The 21,118-nt window shown below is 36.4% G+C and overlaps 1 protein-coding gene across 2 annotated transcripts in view; it reads left to right on the top strand.

The window, feature by feature from the left end:
* The window catches only part of LOC133533934 (PAS domain-containing protein cky-1-like), a 139,444-nt gene that overhangs the window by 99,864 nt on the left and 18,462 nt on the right, over positions 1-21,118 (top strand). Inside the window, exons 7-8 of one of the 2 annotated variants that reach the window (XM_061873031.1) lie at positions 2,023-2,207; positions 12,694-12,797. In XM_061873031.1, the coding sequence (XP_061729015.1) occupies positions 2,023-2,207; positions 12,694-12,797 (289 nt within the window). Of the gene's footprint in view, positions 1-2,022; positions 2,208-12,690; positions 12,798-21,118 lie in introns of both variants that reach the window. The other variant, XM_061873025.1, reaches the window with a different exon arrangement.

The raw sequence follows: 21,118 nt of genomic DNA, 5'->3' as shown, positions 1-21,118 counted from the left end.
AGATTTAAAAAGACGTCTCCATTAGTTCATAATCTGTATTTTATTTCCTTTAGTCACAATTAAACTTAGTAAGTAATAATCTGAACATTAAGTGAACTTGGTTTTTAGTTCTCTAACGATATCCTTTCTAACTCAAAATTGCGAGGTTGAACTTGACATAAAATATTCATACTTTCATAATTTGAACTTTGTAAAGGTAGACACATTTTAATAAATGCTGCCGTACAACAACGTCTTAAGTGATAACCCTCAATAAGTTGTTATTCGCCTATAATACTAGTGGCAAATAGTACTTTGTTCCTATTAAATAAGGTTCAATTGAAATCCAACGTAAAACGCGATAAGACGTTGTGAGAGTTGTTCTTTAACTGCTGCATTTATAAGGCATGATATAATCTGGCCTATAGTGGAGCGATTTTAATACGTCTTGTAAAATAGATTTAGTTTTTATGCAATTGTTGCTCCATTTCACGCCCGGCAGGCACCTGTAAATCTGAACTTTTTGGTACCCATGACTTGTTGAAAGTATCTCCAGATTTGTAAATACAATTATAGAGTTTTTTTTAATGTATGGCACATCGCACATATATTAAATCTGGTATAAAATAAATGTGCTTTCTTCTTTTGATTCTATGGTCAGTCTTATTCCGTTTTTCCCGCATGCGGGACATTGTGCGTATATGAATTTGTATTTCAGAACCTTCATCAAATGTGTAGGTTCGGGCCCATGTATCGTATGAAATTTTTGAAGATTTTGTACGCGAGAGCTTAATTTATACAAACTTGTGTTAAGTAATAACCGTGTAGGAAGAATGATTACAAAGCTAGTGCCTACTCAATAAGTAGTCGATATCGTCCAAGGCCGAGTGAATCCGGATCGTTCGGTGAGCGGCCGAGCTGTGAACTATTGTGTCGGCGTCTCGTCTAGCACCGCTTAAGAATGTCAAACTGCCACGCCCTAAGCCTTTTTAACAGGTCATAGTGTAACGGCGAGAAATGGATTGACTGTTTGGGACGATTAAATCTGGTGCAGTTTTGAAATATATCCTATTTTTGGAGCTAAGCGGCGGTGTGAAAGAAAAATGATGTGCGCTAAACGAATTATGTATGTAAGTAGCGAGCGCTGCAGTTTCTCTTTTGAAAGCTTAGAAAACGAAGAATCGCCCATCATGACATAACAATTATCGGCCTCATCCTTATTGCAGTGTACTCGTATCCTCGATGGCCTATATCATTGCGAGGCCGTTGAAAACAAAATGGATCCGGTTCAGAAAATGATATCATACGGATTAAACTTTTTGCCCCTTCCAATCTGTCGGCGATGAATGCGGGACTTATTATGTCTGTCGTATTTGTAATGATGGGTATACATACAAGTTTTTTCAGAGGACATTAAAATCTTGTAGATCTTCTATTAATATAAGAGGAAGTTATGATCATATCGCACACTATTTAAACTTATGTACGAATTTAAACTCTTCGACTAATCAAAGAAACACTTTATACTGACATTTATCGCAAAGTGCCCCCTGATAGTCTACTGCATGTATATGAATATAGCATTAGAATTCGACTTCACAGGTGACCGAAGAGCTGGCAGCTTTCTCGCACAACGTATTAGCATCGCTATACAGCGGGGAAATGCTGCCAGCATCCTCGGCACCATGCCAAAGGGGCCAAATTTTTTAGACATATTTTAATTTTATTTACTATTAGTTTTTAGTTTTAATTTAGTTTTATTTAATAGATAAGTTAGTTTATTTTTATAATGCCCAATTAAATTTAAAGATAAAAACCATATCAGATGTGACATTCGAGCTTTGAGTATAGCGGATAAAAGTTTTCTATTTAAAATGCCCATATTAAAACTGAAAATTATTTAGGTATTACAAATTTCTGCTTATTACACCTCCTCGCAGAAAGTTCATATATTATGTACTGATGACGTTTTCTAAATGGAGTTCTGTTCACTGTTGATGTTCAACCGATGTTTGCTTTTGTTCAATATATGTTTTTATCCAGGTAGTGCTAGTGCGGGGCCACTTCGTGTCGTACCTGCCGCTGTGCAGCCGCAACGAGCCGGTGTTCCTGGCAGCGTGCACGCCGCTCGCCATGCCCGAGACGCGCGAGTGCGTTGTGCACGGCGCCACCAACGTCTTCACCACGCTGCACACCATGGACATGAAGATACTGCACATCGACGCCAAGTAAGCTATGTTTGTGGGGCCTTTCTTTAGTTTGGGATTAACTGTATGTTATTGCCACAACTTACCTAATCACGTGTAGTTTGAGAATACATCCAGCATGGCCAGTTGGTTGTTGTAATATCCTACCTGTAACAAAATACCCGTCTCGATTCTAAAACAGGCATGAACGGTTACAAAGTGAGGCTAACGAATGTTTATTTATTTATTTATTAAGGAGATAACACAGAAAACATACATGGCATGAACAAAAAAGACTTAAATAGCATAAATGTCCTTAACTACAGATGCTTCCATATACGTATCTCACGAAGAACATATACCTAATACCACTTAATACTTAAGACTAACATGCGGTTTACAACATTGAAAGTGTTTAGAGATACTTAGTGTATAATATACGTATGCACATAAACTAATTACTTATATGTAACTAAATAGGAAGGAAAAGTTACCTAGGTATATATGATCTTATTTCTATATAAATTTGTGACTGCTGTCTTGATCTGGGCGCGGGATTTTGAGAATAGATCGATCTCGAGAAGAGACTTATTGTAGTGGTCGCACATTCTGTATACAGGTGCACGTTTTCCGGCGTTAGTCTTTGTCTTCGGTAGACTGAAGAGGTGTGTAGACCGCGTTAGTTTGAGAGGAGCGCGAAAGTATATTTTGGATAGGAGACTTGGACAGTCTAAGTCACCTGCACATACGTCACGTAGCATGACTGCGTCGGCGATGCAACGGCGGTCCCGCAATCTTAGCATGTTGTATTTATTTAAGAGCTCATCATAGGAGCACTGTGGATTCTTCAATCGAATATTAAGGCGTCGTAAGAATTTTTTTTTGTATCATTTCTAGCTTATTGCAGTATACATTGTAAAAAGGGCTCCATGCAACTGACGCGTACTCAAGATTGGAACGAACTAAAGTTTGATAAAGGCAAGTCAGGCTGAGCTTCTGTTTGAAGGGTTTAGTGACGCGCATAATAAAGCCCAACATTCGGTATGCTTTTTTGAGAATGTGGTCGATGTGTGTGTCTAGTGTCAACTTCGTATCAAGAATAACACCTAGATCTCTAATGTTGTTTACTGTTTCAAGGGAGTATTCATTTAGTTTATATGAATTTCGTAGTACGTTGCTTTTTCTAGTGAAAATGACATGTTTGCACTTATTGTAAGCCAAGGATAACTTATTAATCTTACAGTAATCATCGAGTCTGTTTAAATCGTCTTGAATTAGTTGAACATCTTCGTTAGTGTGAACTTTTTTATAAATGTTTAAATCGTCAGCATACAACAGAAAGTTACAGTTCTTGAAGCACAGTGAAATATCGTTAATAAACAAGACAAATAAGAATGGGCCAATAATTGAGCCTTGCGGCACGCCGGAAGTTACAATTGTAGATGAAGAAGCTAATCCGTTAATAACTACAGATTGAGTGCGGTTTTGGAGGTACGACGCGAACCACCTGAGGAGATTACCCTTTATTCCCTTGTAGGATAATTTTTTTAATAGTATCAGATGGTCAACTTTGTCGAACGCCTTTTGAAAATCTGTGTAGATTGTGTCAATTTGAACATTTTTATCAAGAGTCTCAAATAAGGTATTAACGAATAGAGTAAGGTTAGTAGACGTCGATTTACCTTTGACAAATCCGTGTTGCTCTTCTAGGATATGGTTTTTTAACATTTTAGATATACGACCGTGAACCAATTTCTCAAAAGTTTTTGGAATGCATGACAAGATGGAAATAGGCCGGTAATTTTGCACATTGTCTTTAGCGCCTGATTTGTGTATAGGCGTGACGTGTGCCATTTTCCACCGATCCGGGAATGTGCCGAAAATCATGCATTTGTTAAATATTATCTGTAACGGAAGTGCTAAAGCAGTGCATGCACGCTTGATAAACACAGGACTCAACTCGTCAGGACCTGGACCCTTATTCTCGTCAGTTTTCTTTAATGTAGTAAGAACTTCATGTTTTGAAAACGTTATATTATTTAATTGGAGGATAGAGTTGTCGGCGTCACTCCGCTCAAGAGCGCTTGTGTCATAAGCGTTCGGTGAAGCCGGTTCAAAAACTGATTTAAAGTAATCCGCGTTTAATCCAAAGATATGAAAGAGCAAATGAAATAGGAGATATATGTGGGAAATAGTGGGCATATATATTGGCCGGGTTGGGCTTGGCTTGACGCGCAAACGAAAACGATCACAGAGCTTGATGTGGCAAAAACTTGCGAAATCCTATGCGGTGTTTCTGTCAATTGCCATACTCGTCAGTTGTTTTGGTCACCATTTTTGCTTTTAAATCATATTTACGATAAAAATGGATCACGAGACTTAGCTTTTGTATGGTAAACTGTAATTATAATGGACAAAAGAGTAATACATAGTAAATTTTTACGACGTTTATAATACCTATATAGTAAGTATTATTCCAGGCTTAACAACGTTACGTAGTTAGGGAGGTTAAAATGATTACACATATTATTTACACGTACACACACAGGTACACGTTGCGCGCTCGTTCAGTAAAGGCCGTGCAGTCGGTGCTCCGTGAAGATCTTCTAAAATTGATTTTAAACATGTTTAAAATAATTTTAATATGTTCGAGTCTCACAAAAGTTTTAATTAAAGCAACGTGACGCTAAACATTCTATCTAACATATATCAACACATAAATAACTTGCTTGTTAATAAAAAAAATGTGATTGTCATACTAATATTAGTTATAATTACAGACATTGAAAGTCCGTCAAAAACATACTTTTGGCGCGTAGGGCTGCTATAGTTTATCTGTGGCACAACTTTCATTTTGCCTGGCTTCTGTCAAAATCGTTACGTTACGAAGAGCGACGGAATATAATAGTAGAACGGAGACGGAGCGTCGTAGTAACATAAAAGTTATTGATTAAAACCTGTGAAGATAAGCTACGTTTTTATACTTGCAAGCATCATACGTATCCGGTGCTCTTTCAGGGGATCACGAGATGGGCTATCAAAATATAAATATTTTTTTCCTTTAATTTTTAATAAAACAACTACAAAGAAAATTTACATAATAGTATTAAATACACAAATAATTCATACTGTTTCCAATAAAACTAAAAACCACATGTATTTAACATTAAAACGAAAAGATTTCGGACATTATTTACTGGATTGCAGTAAATATTTTTAAGGAATAATCTTTATTTTGTTGCGCTCATAATTTTACAGCGCTGTTAAAGTTGCGAACACTAGGTGGCGCTGCATCGTACACCTGACACTTTTATTCTTTAAGGGCTTAAAATCAATCGCTATTTTACTGCAATTTTAAAAACTTTAACTTCAATATTTATTTGCTAACAATGCACGTACATTAGTACATGTTATTGTCATACATAATCAATATTGGTATCAGCGCATTCAGCCAGAAGGCGTGCAAATCAGAAAATATAAAACATATTTACATAATCCAAACAACTATACAGCATATTTACAGATTTATAAATAACTTAAGATTGAAATTTAAACATGTCAAAACAAAACTAAAACGAAAATACGGCTATCTTTATGTTCAACTCTGGTTATCAGTGGTAAATTTAAAAAGCTATTTAAGTTCTTAATGCAATCAATGCATTTAAACTAATATTACAGGATTTGTCTATTTGGGAAAATATTTATGAAACTTAGTGGATATGACTAAATAACTGGAAGAGACGCATTTTACTTAAAGTACTGCGAAAATTAAAACTACTGAAGACATTAATTTCGGAATTGACCTATTATGAATAGTATTTACTGAAGACGTTTACTGGATTGAACTTACTGAAAAGAAAATAATCGTACTTGTGACAAGGCAGTATGGCTTAGAGCTTTAACCTGTCCAGATAGACCAAAAAAAATTGAAAGCTATCAAGAAAAAGATTATTAGGATAAATTAAATGGCAAAATTTTTTTTTTTTATTTAATAGTATTTTTCAAATAAGTCAAATCATTGTAATTGTTATACTAGTCAATGCAATTATAGGATTCAGTCATTGCTCATTCAAAAACTTCACCAACAGATTCTTAAAAACTGCCTCGTCATCTACCAACCTTCAGAAATATAATATACAGATAATAATTACAGAAATAGGTAGTCAAAAGTCATGTTTACAACACGTAAATTATCTAAATAGGTAACTAAGTAGCACAATAATCCACCATCCTCCTAAAGACCTCCTACTACATTCCCGGTACTGGTTCAAGGTTTCAGGCACAATAAACAAAGGTTATTGATGCGTAAGTCAGTGCTACTGTCCATCAGAGTCAGGCAGATGTATGACAACATATCTATTGAGGGCATTTCATATTCATGAACCGCGTCACCGCTGTTGCGCTCAATGGCATGAAATAATACCAGTTGAAATGATATGCAATGGCAAACAGCGGTCAGACTTTGTCGCCCGTTGACGGCACAAAAAGGGTGGCAGCATACATTTTACGAGTAAAGAGATTGAAATTCTAGGTAGAAACAAGTTTAGGATACACCGAGATTATTCTGTCAGTATTCCCTCTCTCGTAGGTAAAAATATGTGCATACCCAGTTTCTTGTTGTCGATATAAATATCAAAAACATACATCATATTTTTGTTTACATGTCAAACACAAATCATAGCGATTGCTATAACTCATCAAAAAGCTGATAGATACCTAACTGTACTAGATTTTAAATTACTTTTATACTTAACCTTTAAGTAAAATATTTTAAAAATAATTAGAGGGGTTCACTTATATCGTGCGCGAATATTAATACCGACATTAAAATAGCGTAATGAAATTAAACTCACATGCGAGTCCTCGCATCGTCTAAATGAGCTCTTGCGATAGTTTTTTACAATTAACTAAAATAAATTTAAGATCAGAAGCACCCAAAAAAACACCTTTCGGATTTATAATGCAAATGTAGAATCAAATGCAAATGTACCTCGCCTAGGGATTGCAATCCGGTCCGGCGGATCCGGTAAAAATCACCGGATCCGGACCGGATCCGGTAAAATAAAAAAACGCCTAAATACAGCACGCGCTGTGCATTTCAGATGCGGAAAAGGCAACGGATACAAGGTATGAAGTTGAACAGAACAAAAAACGAATTAAAAAGTTTAAATTTAGTAAGATAAAAATATATTTATAATGACGATGACTGGGAACAGAAGAGGATTTCTTCTTCTTTCATGTTGGTGGCACGATATGACGATTACATAAATACTGTAATAGAAGGAAAAATGAAAGGATGGAGATGCCATGGAAGGCATTTGTAATTTATGCTAAAGACTAGGTTAATGTCGTGTCATAATGTTGTGATAGGAGATTAAAAGTAAACAAATGAGCAGGATTAAGTCGGCGGTACTCAACCGACTACAGTTGGGCTCATCAATATGTGTGAATGAAAAATATATAATAATATTGATAATCTTTAGTTTTCTCCGCTATATCTATATATATGATAAAATATAGATTCTTTTCTATTCAAATTTAAGAGAGAATATTTTGTCTTTACAATTTCATCCAATCTTATGCAATTTCCTTCATCTCCTGGTACATGCTACTCTACGTCTAGCCAATTCTTTATTTGATCTATGTAACTTTTCTTACGGAGTCCCGTTCCGCGATGGTTTTCAATCCTACATTCTATTATTTTTCGCATGAGATCGTCGTGTCGTGTGTTGTTCCCTATAATTTGACCAATATACTTTTCTATAAATTTAAAAAAGTACATTTTTTAAATCATACAGTCTACTACTTTTTCGGACAAAAAAGCAAGATAATACTAGAGCGCATTTAATATCATAATTGGTTAAAAGTAAAATTTCTTCGTTAAAAGTAATAAATAATAGTAAGCGTAGGAGTTGAAAATAGAATTCCGATTACTCTTGTTTGCCGCGATATCTATTGTCGAGTAGCAGTACTGAGAGTTCCGCTACTCGATGCTAGATGTCGACTACGAAAATAATAAGCGTTTTGGTACCAAAACTGATGTATGGAGTGAGCACTCTATGTTCTTCTTATTTCTCTATGCTAGAATGGATGTCAATATTAGAGTTTGTGAGGAAAGAGAAGAGTCGTGGAATGTATGGGGCCCAATACATTCCACGACTCTTCTCTTTCCAAACAGACTCTACAAAGAATTCAATCAAAGAACAGTTACGAAAACTTGTCCTTTCAAGGAGCTCCAATTCCCACCCCACATCCCATCATCGGGCTTTGCAAACTAATCAAATTTATAATTGTAAACGAAAATTTGACCACTTTTAGATGGTCAATAAATGGTTAATAATAATATATGGAATAATATAATGGTGGTTAATAAATTACCGATTTCAAATTTTATTTTTAAAGTGATATTGAGATTGTGACACTTTTTACTACCAAGTTCTATTTTATTGTTAAGAAGTTATTTATTAACTTCAAATTATAGATATAGGAATACGGATTACGCAAAAATCTAAAAAAATATGTCATGTAATTAACTTTTATATCCCTATGCCAAACCGGATCCGGTCCGGCCGGATCCGGCCGGACTACGGCCAAAATCCGGCCGGATCCGGCCAGATTGAAAACCAATCCGGTTTGCAATCCCTAACCTCGCCCAAAGAGTAGTATTCAAATTTATAGAAAAGATGCAATTTATTAAGTGGCTACATAGTCCTTATAAAATATTATAATGTATTGTCACCTCTCGCTTTGTTAATGAAATGTAAACATTAAGCCTGTCACCTGCTCGGAAGTGTAACTTTGCATACAATGACGGAGTTACAAGCTACCGTGAAACTGTATAAGCAAATACGAGCATGACAAGCGTTTTGTTTGCTTTGAGAAACGAGTTACTTCAAGATCATGAGCCTTAATGCCTTTTGTCACTGGCTTGTAAGTTAAAATGGAAGTAAGTACTTCATAATAATCTTATTTAGACAAGAATATTACATTAAGGCATGAAACAAATGAAAAAGCCCCTACAATCGACACTGCACTGACAAAACCAACCCAAGCAGCTAAAAAGTTTTTGAACTAAAACTAGTTCACTAACAATAATACATGTATTCCGGAATAACATAGCTTTTTTTGTTAGGTAGGTAACAGCCATATGACTTAAGCACATGTCAAATCAATATCCTGAAGATTATCGCACAAAACCACCAGTAAATACCATATTGTTGCGTGTGCCATAAACAACAATCATTGTCCTGTCTTCGAGACATTATGTTCATTTCAAATGAGCAACTGCCTCATTATAAATAAAATCTGGCATTAGTTATTGTCTCCGCTTGAGTTATGTAATTGATACAAATGTATTCACATTTTGCCTTTTAGAGAGCCGATTAGACCAGAAGCAACGCCCTGTGCAGCACATATTAGACACCGTATTAAGTCCAGACGCCAAGTGGTTGCAAACTTACCGCCCTATTTAAACCCAATTTTTGCCACAAGCTGTGGCAATGTTTTCTCTGAAACGCGCAGACATATCACCATCACGTTCGTAATAATAAGCTGCGAAAGATTGTGGAACTGGACTGGGAAGGGGGACTTGCGGACGCTTACCGAGACGCACCAGTCATGAATACTCAAAAGACAATCGGCGGCCTAGGCTGGCAAAGGTAGTCTTGCATCAATTACCTAATACCGAGCTTTTAGATTATTATTAAATTCGTGTATTTTTCGTAAATTGATTTTGAGATGAAGTAAGTATATCGATCGGAATAGGAATTACCTGCCGTATGTTATTACTAAACGACCTCGCTACGACAGCCTGTATGTATCTATATAAGGTAAGGTGGATTAAGGCGAACATAGTTTATTTTGCTTGGGGCAAGACAAATAATATGAGGATTCCATACAAGTGTTTGTCTCGCCCCGGTGATAGACTTACCCCACCTTACCTTATCATACTCTATTTAACATACATACCATGTAATTTTAAGCAGTTCAATGTATTTTGGTACCTAATGTTGCTAAAATGTTTCACTATAGTCGCCTTCTATAAAAGCAACAACCGATTCGAAATAATTCTCGTCATTCTTAAAATTTCCATTTTGCATTTGATGATATATAACGTGCTAACATATTAGCTACCGATATTTTAAGAGATGGTACTTTACATTAAAACGAATAACTTTAAATAGAAATTAAGTAAACTTTTCATATGTTTTTTTGTTTTCATGTACCGAACAAAAAAACTATTTTATCTAAATATAAAAATCATGTGCATTTAACTGATCTAAGATGTTTCACATTTTCTGTCATGTCAACAATTGTTTGTCTTAAATGTGATTATGGTTCGGCGGCACGCGAAGTGGCCAGTTAAGTGGCCAGTGAATCTGTTTAATGAGATCTCATTTAATTATCTCATTAACTGGGTGTTTTACGTAGCAAATTTGTTTTACAATTTTCTCCAATAAAACATCATAAAACCTACAATGTTTCATACTTAAATAGTACTCCAGGAGCCGAGTACTATCAGTTGTAACAAAATCGGTAACTAATTTGTTTGCGCCTTATATCTGCTTATAAAGAAGTAGCTACAATGATTAGGTATATCCTAGATTGACGCAATGATTTTATAAGCTGTTAGCTGTTTGCATTTGTCTCAACTGCTATCAATGGCACTTGACTGAAGTTTAAATATTCTTATAAAGGAGGTCATGGATACTCAAACCTTTTATTGGCTTGCAATTTCGAAATATAAATTTGCTTCCATTACTTTTAAGGCATTTCTAGTACCTAACATAGTAATTCTAGTTTAAGTAGTGAAGATACCGAATACAAGGGATAAACAAAGAGTATCGTCTCTGAGTTAATATTATTACTATTTATTAACTTATAATCAGTACTTATTAATAATTCTATACCTATCTTTTACTAAAATAATACCACCATGTTAAAGTTTTGCAGTAGGTACCAATGGTACTGAGCGTAGTTAGTAAAAACAATTAAAAAAAATCTAAATACGTACATACTTAGATAAATTATACATATACCAAATATTTAAAACTAAGTGCGCAAAGTTTAATAAAACTCGATAAGGCTGATTTCTCAGAGCTTACTTAAACAAAAATGATTGATTTTGACATTTCAACCTTCGCTTTCGTAGACTCGCCCGAGAATTGATAGTTTATCAAAATGAAACAGATATTAAGTAAGACAGTTCATTATAATTTTGACAAATATAATTAAAGTGAACTTGACACTGGCTAAACAAATATCTGAGGGGTCATCACATCGATCAATCAACTGGCCTTGCTCTGTTCTTAGTTCATACAATAACTTTAATTTGATAGAGTTAGTGTTTGCATTTAATAAAAAGGTCCAATTTAATTTAACTTCAGATTTTGTTCTTCTTTAAGTATATTGTTTTATTTTTAGTTCAAGGTTTAGATGCAATTACTTTTGCCTGAATGAGACTTTAATAATATCGTAGTAGGTAATGATCAATTAAGATCATCTAATAATGTTAAATTAAGTGCGCACTCTTAGAACTGCTCGATACCCATTAATTGCACGCTGCTAATTACCTACCTACTGTCAACAATTGAAGGAACTACCTGAACACTGGTCAATAAAGTCTCTATATTAAGTGAAAAATGTAGGTTATGTAGGTACACTACATCATGCTGTTTATTTAGTCACTTAGAAACTTAAAAAACTTATACTACGATACCAACTAATTAAAACACAAAATAATAAATTCCGAGACTGATTGTCACGGCAGGTGTCCGTTAGTCTCCTCCCATAGCCCATTATCCAGTCCATCCAACTTTCAAATCAATAGCCTTATGACCTTAGATCCCATCGCAGCACAAAAGTGCTGCACTGCAATAGTCTTTGCACCTGGCGGGGACCATCTCCGGATGTATCATGTTGTGCGCTCGGGGATGGTATCCGCCACGTGTATCCCTTGCTTTTAGATTAATTTGTCTGAAAGGGCCTCTGCGCTGTTGGCTTCGGCCCCACGCATGCCTCCCAAAGGTCCGGGACCCCATGGTCCCGAGATATGGTAAGACAGACAAATAATAATAATAATATTCTTTATTGTGCACAACGAAAACATGATTAAATACAGTAATTAACATAAAAAACTAAGCAACAACAGGCGGTCTTATCGCTAAAAAGCGATCTCTTCCAGACAACCTTCAGGTAGTAGAAATTACTGTAAGGAAGAAATATGTATAAAAATATTACTTTGCTAATTTAATTATTTGTAAAAAAAATTGCATTGCTTTTGCTTTGTATTTTTTTTTGCGGATTTCCGCAAAGTAACGCCTTATTGTATACGATACCAACCACGAAATCGTAAAAGTTGCTCAGTATGACCTATATATTCACCCCGTAAATTATTGCAGGTGACTAAACTAAACAATTTGTATACATTTTCATTATATAGATTAATCTAATTTTAGTTAAGTTAGTTAAATTTCGATTAGTGCGACGAACCTTGTCGTAATCAATTATAAATTTTATTGTCCAGTAGCGAGTGGCACCTGGGCTGGGACAGGAGCTCGCTCCACGGCGTGAGCTGGTACCATCTTCTACATCCCGACTGTTGTAAAGAAGCGCAGAGCAAACATCGCCTAAGTGAGTATACACTATTTTTTATTTGCAGTACCTATATTATTTTTAATTTCAAATGCTGAACAACAGCTTCAATTAGTATTATGACAATTGCATAATAACCATCATACGTTTACAGTTTTCGACAAACTCTACGAAGACAACGTCAATATTTTAAACATAACTGACCGCCGCATTCACGTTAATAAGAAGTCTGATCTCCGTAGTAGAACTAGTTGAACAAGCCAGGTCTGAAATTATAATCTAACACGTACCTACAAATGGTATTAAGTTAATCATAGGTAAAAATCGGCCAAAAGCATATCGGGTTATGCTCAATGTAGGGTTCCGTAGATACTATTCTGTCAGAATTGGGTAAACGGGGGCTATTAGTAAGTATCATGTACATTACAATCATAAGGGAGTACCTTCGCAGCGCTTTGTGCATGTTTTAAGCAAGAAAAGAAGACTTTTAGCAATATTTCATAAAAGGCTAGATCGATCATGTTCCCTATAGTTTTCATTGAAATTATTTACTATGCTTTAGGGTTACGATTTTTTTCATATTTTTGGACCCTCAGAAGATGGTTGTTGCTGACTCTTTTCGTTTAAAAAAAAAAACATTTTGTATGGGAGGTAACCCAATTTTTTTATACTTTTTATGTTACTGTTCTGTCGCCATGCATGATTTATATATCCATGCCAAATTTCAGTATTCTAGCACTAACAATCACGGAGCAAAACCGCGGACGAGCAGACAGACGGACATGGTGAAACTATAAGGATTCCTAGTTGACTAAGGAACCCTAAAAATGTAAGAAATTACCAATTTCAAGAAAAACATGGTGTTTTGCACGAACAACGAATGAATTAACTGACAATGTCATATCAAAACTACAATGCGATACAAAGTTAAGTTACTCAGTCGTTCAGTTATTTTATGTGCCTACTTATCTACAGTAATCTCTTCGCAGTAAAGAGAAAATACAAGCAATATAATAATATCTTAATACCAATCTCATGATCATTATCGATAACCTACGACAACATAGAGCGTTTATAATAAACGGTATTCCATAACCACTTGAGCCAACCTCACACGGACTAGTGAAAGCGAGATGAGGCTGAAACCGCGCGTGACAACCATGTGTGAACGCTTACCTTACACTACGTGAGCGATTAAATCGAATAAATCGACAACTCGAACGAACTGTCAAATTATGAACACACGAAACTAGACTCTAACGCTTATATTTTACGTGTTAATTGAAACGTTTTTGGTAAACGGTTGCACAGGGTTCGTGACTCTCCGCTTGACGGAAGGCAGCTAGGAGCAAATTCAAAATTAGAACACTTTCTTACGTTTGGAACGTGAAGATGTTTTTCCGAGGTCGAGTGACAGGGAACCAAAGTCGTGCTTCGAGACAAATCATGTAGATATATTATAACATTTATAACTAAAACCTATTACCCACAACACTAACTGAGGTACCCTCTAAGGTTATCATATCATTGACTGAAAATGATGCGTGCCATTCAAATTCCCAGTTTTTTTTTACTTTTTTTTAAATCATAACATATTATTACTATTGAAATCACGTATATCCTTAAACATACGGAAGAGATTTATGAAGACATACATATGGTCTATCGCTTTATGTGCATGTGAGACATGGACACTAAATAAAAGAGATGAACAATATTTACAAGCATTTAAGATGTGGTGTTGGCGAAGGATGGAAGGAATAAGTTGGACAGAAAGAGTAACCAATGAAGCCGTCCTAAAAAGAGTGAAGGAAAAGAGAAGCTTAATGAGCATTATTAAAAATAGAATAGTAAAAATGATCGGCCACCTGTTACGACACGGCCACTTCATCAGAAACATTATAGAAGGGAGAATAAATGGAAGGAGAGGGAGGGGAAGACCAAGAAAAAGTTATATGAGCCAAGTAAAGGAGCATGTAGGAGCCGTGTCGTGCCAGGACACTAAAGGGCTGGCATCGGATCTACCAAGATGGAGACAACTTCATCAAGCTGCGCCAACGAGAGCCCAGCTCTTAAATTAAAGAAGACATAAATTGGCGGACTTGATAATGCTTAACGATATTCTATAAATTAATTGTGTTGTGAACCTTTTTTTATAAACTGGTCGGCGATTGGCCCTAATCACATCTGATGGAAAGAGAAGACAGGGCCTAAAATGGAGCTCACCCGTTCAGTAGTATTTCAGCGTTCAGCCTATTCACTCTTATTTTAAAGAGACCGAAGTCATATTTATCAGGGAATACAGATAATCTACACCTTCAGCCATCAAAGCTGACGCCACCCCTAGACCACCTGACTTCTGTCCTTCGAATTTATTTATTTATTTAAACTTTATTGCACAAAAGAAAACTTATAGTACAAAAGGCGGACTTAATGCCAAAAGGCACCAGCAGGCAGGTTCTCTACCAGTGAACCAGAGAGAAGCAGAGTGATTGCGGGCAGTGCTATTAACAAAATAACACAAAAGCTTACCTAAGATTCAACATACATAAGCAACAAAATACATATATACATAATACAAATAATACATACAATATATATATATATATATATATATAAATTATATAAACTAAATAATAAAACTAGGAATCCTTCATACTACTAGCAAAGAAAGACCGTACCGATTTCTTAAACGCAAATTTATTTGGGGCATTTTTTATATTAAGGGGAAGTGCGTTCAAAAGGCGCGCCGCCTGCACGCAGAACGAGTTTGACATGAAGCCAGTTCGATGAGAGGGTATGGATAAAGACATATTGCTAGAAGAGCGGAGCTGACGGTCGCGAGACACGCCGTAAAACTGAAAGAGCGACTTGAGATATACAGGAGAAAGTGGATCGTTGAGAACAGAGTATAAAGAGCAAAGCATGCGAACACTACGTCGTTGACGGATGGGAAGCCAGCTAAGCTGGGAGCGGAAAACAGAGATATGATCATATTTGCGGAGGCAGAAAATGAATCGAATACAGTTATTGAGAAGGCGAACCAATTTGTTGAGAAGTTCTTCGGATAGGTCCGGATAACACACATCACCGTAATCAATAATGGGTAAAATAAGAGACTTGAGTCTTAATAGGTAAAAAGTGCTTAAGCTTGTTAAGATAAGGAAGAGAGCTCATGACTTTCCGGCTGACCTCAGAAACCTGTGCTCTCCAGCTCATAACACTATCTATAAAAATGCCTAGGTCTTTAACACTCTGACTGAAATGTATTGGGGTACCGTTGAAGCTTACTGGTGCAATCGAGGCAAGGTCAAGTCTGGCAAGCTGCCGAGAACTACCAATAACAATGGCTTGGCGCTTAGACGGATTGACAAAAAGGCCATATATACATCTCGAACCACTGTTGGATGTGTAACAGGTCCAGATTGAGCTTGTCAATAGAATACGAGACATTAGTCACTTCACACTGATCGTCGGCATACAGGTGGTGAGAACAACGAAGACCAGGTGTGATGAAATTAATGAAAGTGGAAAAAAGGAGCGGAGATAGAATTCCACCTTGAGGCAAGCCAGTCACAAGATCACACCAATCAGATAGAGACCTGTCTATCTTGACTGCTTGTTAGCGTCCACCCAGATAAGTAGCGAACCAGCTAGGAGACCCATTCAAATGCTTGAGCAGGGCAAGGAGGATATCATGGTCAACAGTATTAACCGTTGACCGGTCAATTTCATGAGTAACATCATTCATTTGCCCTTGTCCCATTTACTAGTGGTCGACGACGTAAGTTTTTTTCTTCCATACCTCCACTTAATGCCTTTCGCTCGTCATCTCATCATTTACCTACATTTTTTTCATATTATCAGCAATGCAATGCGATGATAAAAAAGCTTACTGATTTTTAATTAATAACACCAATACGTAATTTAAGCGGACCTATAAAATGTTTGGTCCGGATCGCTTGTGGAGAAGCTTATACACTCGGGTGCAAATAAATCGGGCCCCTCCAGCACAACTCCTATAAAACTATAAGCTCGACCATGAGGCCCTAGCAAATGACACCAATACTTGAGGTGGAGATGGATACTGTGCAAAATGTGGGCGTAGAAATCACCCCCCTTCGACAGCCTCATTAATGCATGTACAAATAGATCACGTTAGGTATGAAACCAGTAATTATCTTTGTGTATCCATCAAGACAGAAGAAAGAAGACACCACACCACACTACGTTCGGGTGAAGCCCATATGAGCACGCGGCACACGCCTGCCTAAACTGCCAGTCGCCTTCACTGCGACCCCGCCATCCGGCCCCACTCAAACAGTATCACCAGGCTAGGGGTCGCGGGTTGGATAGCAGCCGATATTGATAAAGCTGGCCTACACCCGACGCACAGCCGGCCACACCAAGACGGTAAATGACCGCCCCACACGGTGGGGCGCGAACCAACACAGCCTTAAAAGCAGGAATGCGGGCAAGGCCTCTCATACCCTCCCACAGGGAGGGTATTGAACGATATTCAGTCGGTCAGTTTATGCATCGTTCGTGATACGTCTTCTTGATCACTGCTCTCATCGATCCTACGACCTGAAAAAACTGAACAAAAATGCCAGACGCCAAAAAATAATAAGTTCGATGAAAAAGCGTATGCCAGCCGATCAATACACGATATTAAAATACTGAAAACATTTTACTTTTTCTTCAATTTTCTTACATAAATAGTTTTCTCATAAAGCATAAGTTTTACTCCAGTACGCATGTTTAGGGCGGTAACGTCTGAAAGAATTGGTAGCAAAAGTACATCAATTTACAGAGGAAAAGCATACCTTAAAGGTATATAATATGATACAGTCACGTTCAGAGTTTTTATAGAAATTTAAAAAAAATGCTGGGGTGGCTCGATTTCTTTGCACCCGAGTGTAATACATTATTTTCTTAGTCGTAATATTTTCACCACAATCATGATTCTCCAATTTGATTTTATGTAGTCGTTAACTTCAGCCAAAGCCCCTGCCTAATACATAAATAGCGTTGAACTCTTGTTATTTTAATGATATATAACCCTAAAGTGACACCAGTATTAAATTTAGTCCATTAAACTAATCCAATTTCAACGAACCGTAGGTGCTGCTGTCAAGTGCTAAGAATAATAATTAGTTATTTCGACGTCTATCCATATCATTACACCATTAGTTCCACGTACAGCGTAGGTTGGTCTCAGAAAACAGCAAATCAAATACACTTTAGCAATATGTACATTCTCGAGCAAAATAAGTGCCCGAAGATAAACAAGCTGGCAGTTAGGCCCGAGCACAATCATAGCAGTCGTCAATCTCTTCTTGACTCTAAAACCAACAGTCGAGATTGCACAAATAACCGTCTGGCATTAACCCTCATTATTCCTCGACAAATGTACTTACACGCATACACCCTTCTTACTACTTCTTGCTTCAACATAAGGTGTTTTATCGCGTGTCAGTAAGAATGTAGTTGTTAAAAACTTAATGTGGTTGCAATCGATGCATCGGAGCTCGAGTCATCATTCGAATGATTCGATAATGGAGAGCGACAAGGACGGGTCTGTGTGCGGTGACCTTTGTGAATGATATGCCGTTGAGTACTATTGTTCATTTCTATTCAACCATGTTTTATTAATGATATAATATTAAAATAAAAAGACCAATAACGAAGATGGGCCTTATTTTCCTTGTTGTACGATAACTAAACTAAATATTTGTATTCGATACATTTTCGGTCTACGTAAGTTTGATCATGTATCCCAGTTCCGATCTCAGCTTGGCTGGCTTCCGATTCGTCGTCGACGAGGTGTGCATGTCCTATCATTGCTTTTTAATGTTCTATTCAATCCTGCTTCGCCACCTTACCTTTCCGAAAGATTTAGTTATTTAGCTGCCGGTAGTGGTCATCGCCTTCGATCAAGCATCACTCAAGGAGAAGCTTAAAAAATTGTGGCTTTCCGATACTTTGGTTACGACTTCCTAGTTTCATTGAGTACTTCTACTTTTTTAATTTCCTTTACTTTTCTGGTTCGATTTCATATCTATTGATATTATATATTGAATATTTATTTCTTTATATATATATATATATATATGTATGCATTATTTTATGGTTATTTTTCTATCTAAGTATGTACCTCTATATTTGTATCAATGTGTATTCAAAACGTGCATTTCATTAATTTCAGTGATTGTACACTTTTGTTTGTGTTTGTCATTCATTCACCGTTACTTCTGTTTTACTCATTTTCTCAAAGGTTTACTGGAAGAGATCCCATACAGGGATAAGTTCACCTTTGTTGTATTTAATTTACTCTGTAACTGTGTTTTTCGTGTTTTTGTTTCTATGTACAATAAAGTATATACATACATACATAACTCATGACCTTTTTAGGGTTCCGTAGGCGTATGAAAATAAATAATTACCAAATACGTAAATCCCCAACTAATCAAGGCTGCCTATTGTGACGGACTACGGATCCCTACACTGAGCATAACCCGACATGCTCTTGGCCGGTTTTATTTAATAGGTGATGGAAGCATAAAGTCGAAGTATTTTGGAACCAACTCTGTTGACCGGTAGGTAGTTAGGTACCTATATACCTACATGTACAAGTATTAGGGACTCACATCATTGATTTTGGCCACAAAAGCAGCCATTTTTTTAATATTTTAGCCAAAATAACAGAGAAGTTGTAACCAGACCGCTACCTCATAATTTACAAACAGATGCAGAGAGAGGTGACCCCCCTTGCATACAATCAGTCTATGCAGGGGGGTTCATTTACTCTGCATCTGACTGTAGATACAGTCATAACACCTACACATTAATTCTGTAATCCCAATTAATAAATTACTATACTATAGTACTAAATCAATGGACCGTTTGCTCTGGGTGCCTAGCCAAGGTGACAATCGCTTGCGCTACAATTACGACAACAAAACGCTTTGTGTCTCTCTATCACTCTTCCATATAAGTACGACAGTGACAGTTCGCTTTCGTTCGCTATGGAGTGTAAACGATTGGCATCTTGGCTACGCATCTTGATATCCTTATTTGCGATTATTTACACCACCACTGAATTTAAGCGAATACTGCATTGCTGTTGTCTCAAGGTTTAACGACGAATACATTTGATTTCCCTATTTTATAAAGCAATATGTTAAATCACAAGTCCCAATGTTGTGTCACGCAATTAGTATCCATTTAATTTCAATCGTGTACGTAATCAAAACTTTATAATATTGATTTAATCGGTCTGAGACATTTATCATCCTACTATATATTTTTTCGGGCAAATCATTGTAAGTAAAATGTAATCAACGTACAAGGTAAAAAAGGTTAGTTGGTTGTAAATGTTTCTTGGTATTCAAATTATTTCCCCCCACATTTCTTTTACCCGAGTTTTATAGTTAGATATTAAACGGTCTTATTCTAAGGTTTTATGATGTGATATTTAACGATATTGCAATTTAATAAGCCTTGTTCAAAATAATTATGTACCTTGATTTCATATATTTTATTGTAACTATATAAAAGGGCACACATTATACTGCCGGTACAACTAAAAATATCATTTTGGCCAAATTCATAATTTTAATCAAAAAAGTAACAAAAGTATAATCACCTTCATTAGATGAAATAAACAAACCCATGAAGGAAGTAAATAGTATGTACCTACCTTGTTTTATTCTAAAGATAGCATAATTATAGGTATGTAGAAGCATGGACGAATATGGGCAAAAGGAAGGTGGTTCTTTACTGTAGACATCTGCAAAATAATAACCTACGGCTACGCCAAAATTTGAGATCAACTGCCAAGTGGACCCCAGGCTCCCATGAGCCATAGCAAAAAGCCGGGGCATTGCTACGATAACGATCGAAAATACCTATAAGTACATATATTCATGCACCCCCTTTGGACTTACAACAAATAAAAATGTACACCAAAATACATAAAAGGTTGACACTAGTAAAAAATGCTCCATAGCAACTACAAAGAGTGCGATGAAGTATGGCTCCAAGCCTCTCAATGCAAGCAAAAGTGAAACTTAGGTAGGTAAATAAAATTAAGTAAGTACGCGTAAGCTGTATTAGGCTACCTATGTACCTAGAGCTAACACCAAGCTTTCGCACTCATTAGTGTTTGGAATAATTACCTGCTCGAGACAGAAGTTAATTAGGACGTTGATATTATTTACAGTTCTATGGTAATATATTTTATTACAGACGTGAAATATTTGTTCGCAAATATAATCTTATTGGCAATCCGCATTTTCAAGAGCATCTCATGAATCTCGGGATTAAGTTGGTAAGGTTTTTTTTTTCTTGTCAAGGAT

This window comes from Cydia pomonella, chromosome 2 (genome assembly GCF_033807575.1).
Source record: "Cydia pomonella isolate Wapato2018A chromosome 2, ilCydPomo1, whole genome shotgun sequence".
NCBI classification, from domain to species: Eukaryota; Metazoa; Arthropoda; class Insecta; order Lepidoptera; family Tortricidae; genus Cydia; species Cydia pomonella.
The sequence above is the reverse complement of the archived record's forward strand: the minus strand, read 5'-3'. Positions and strand labels throughout refer to the sequence as shown.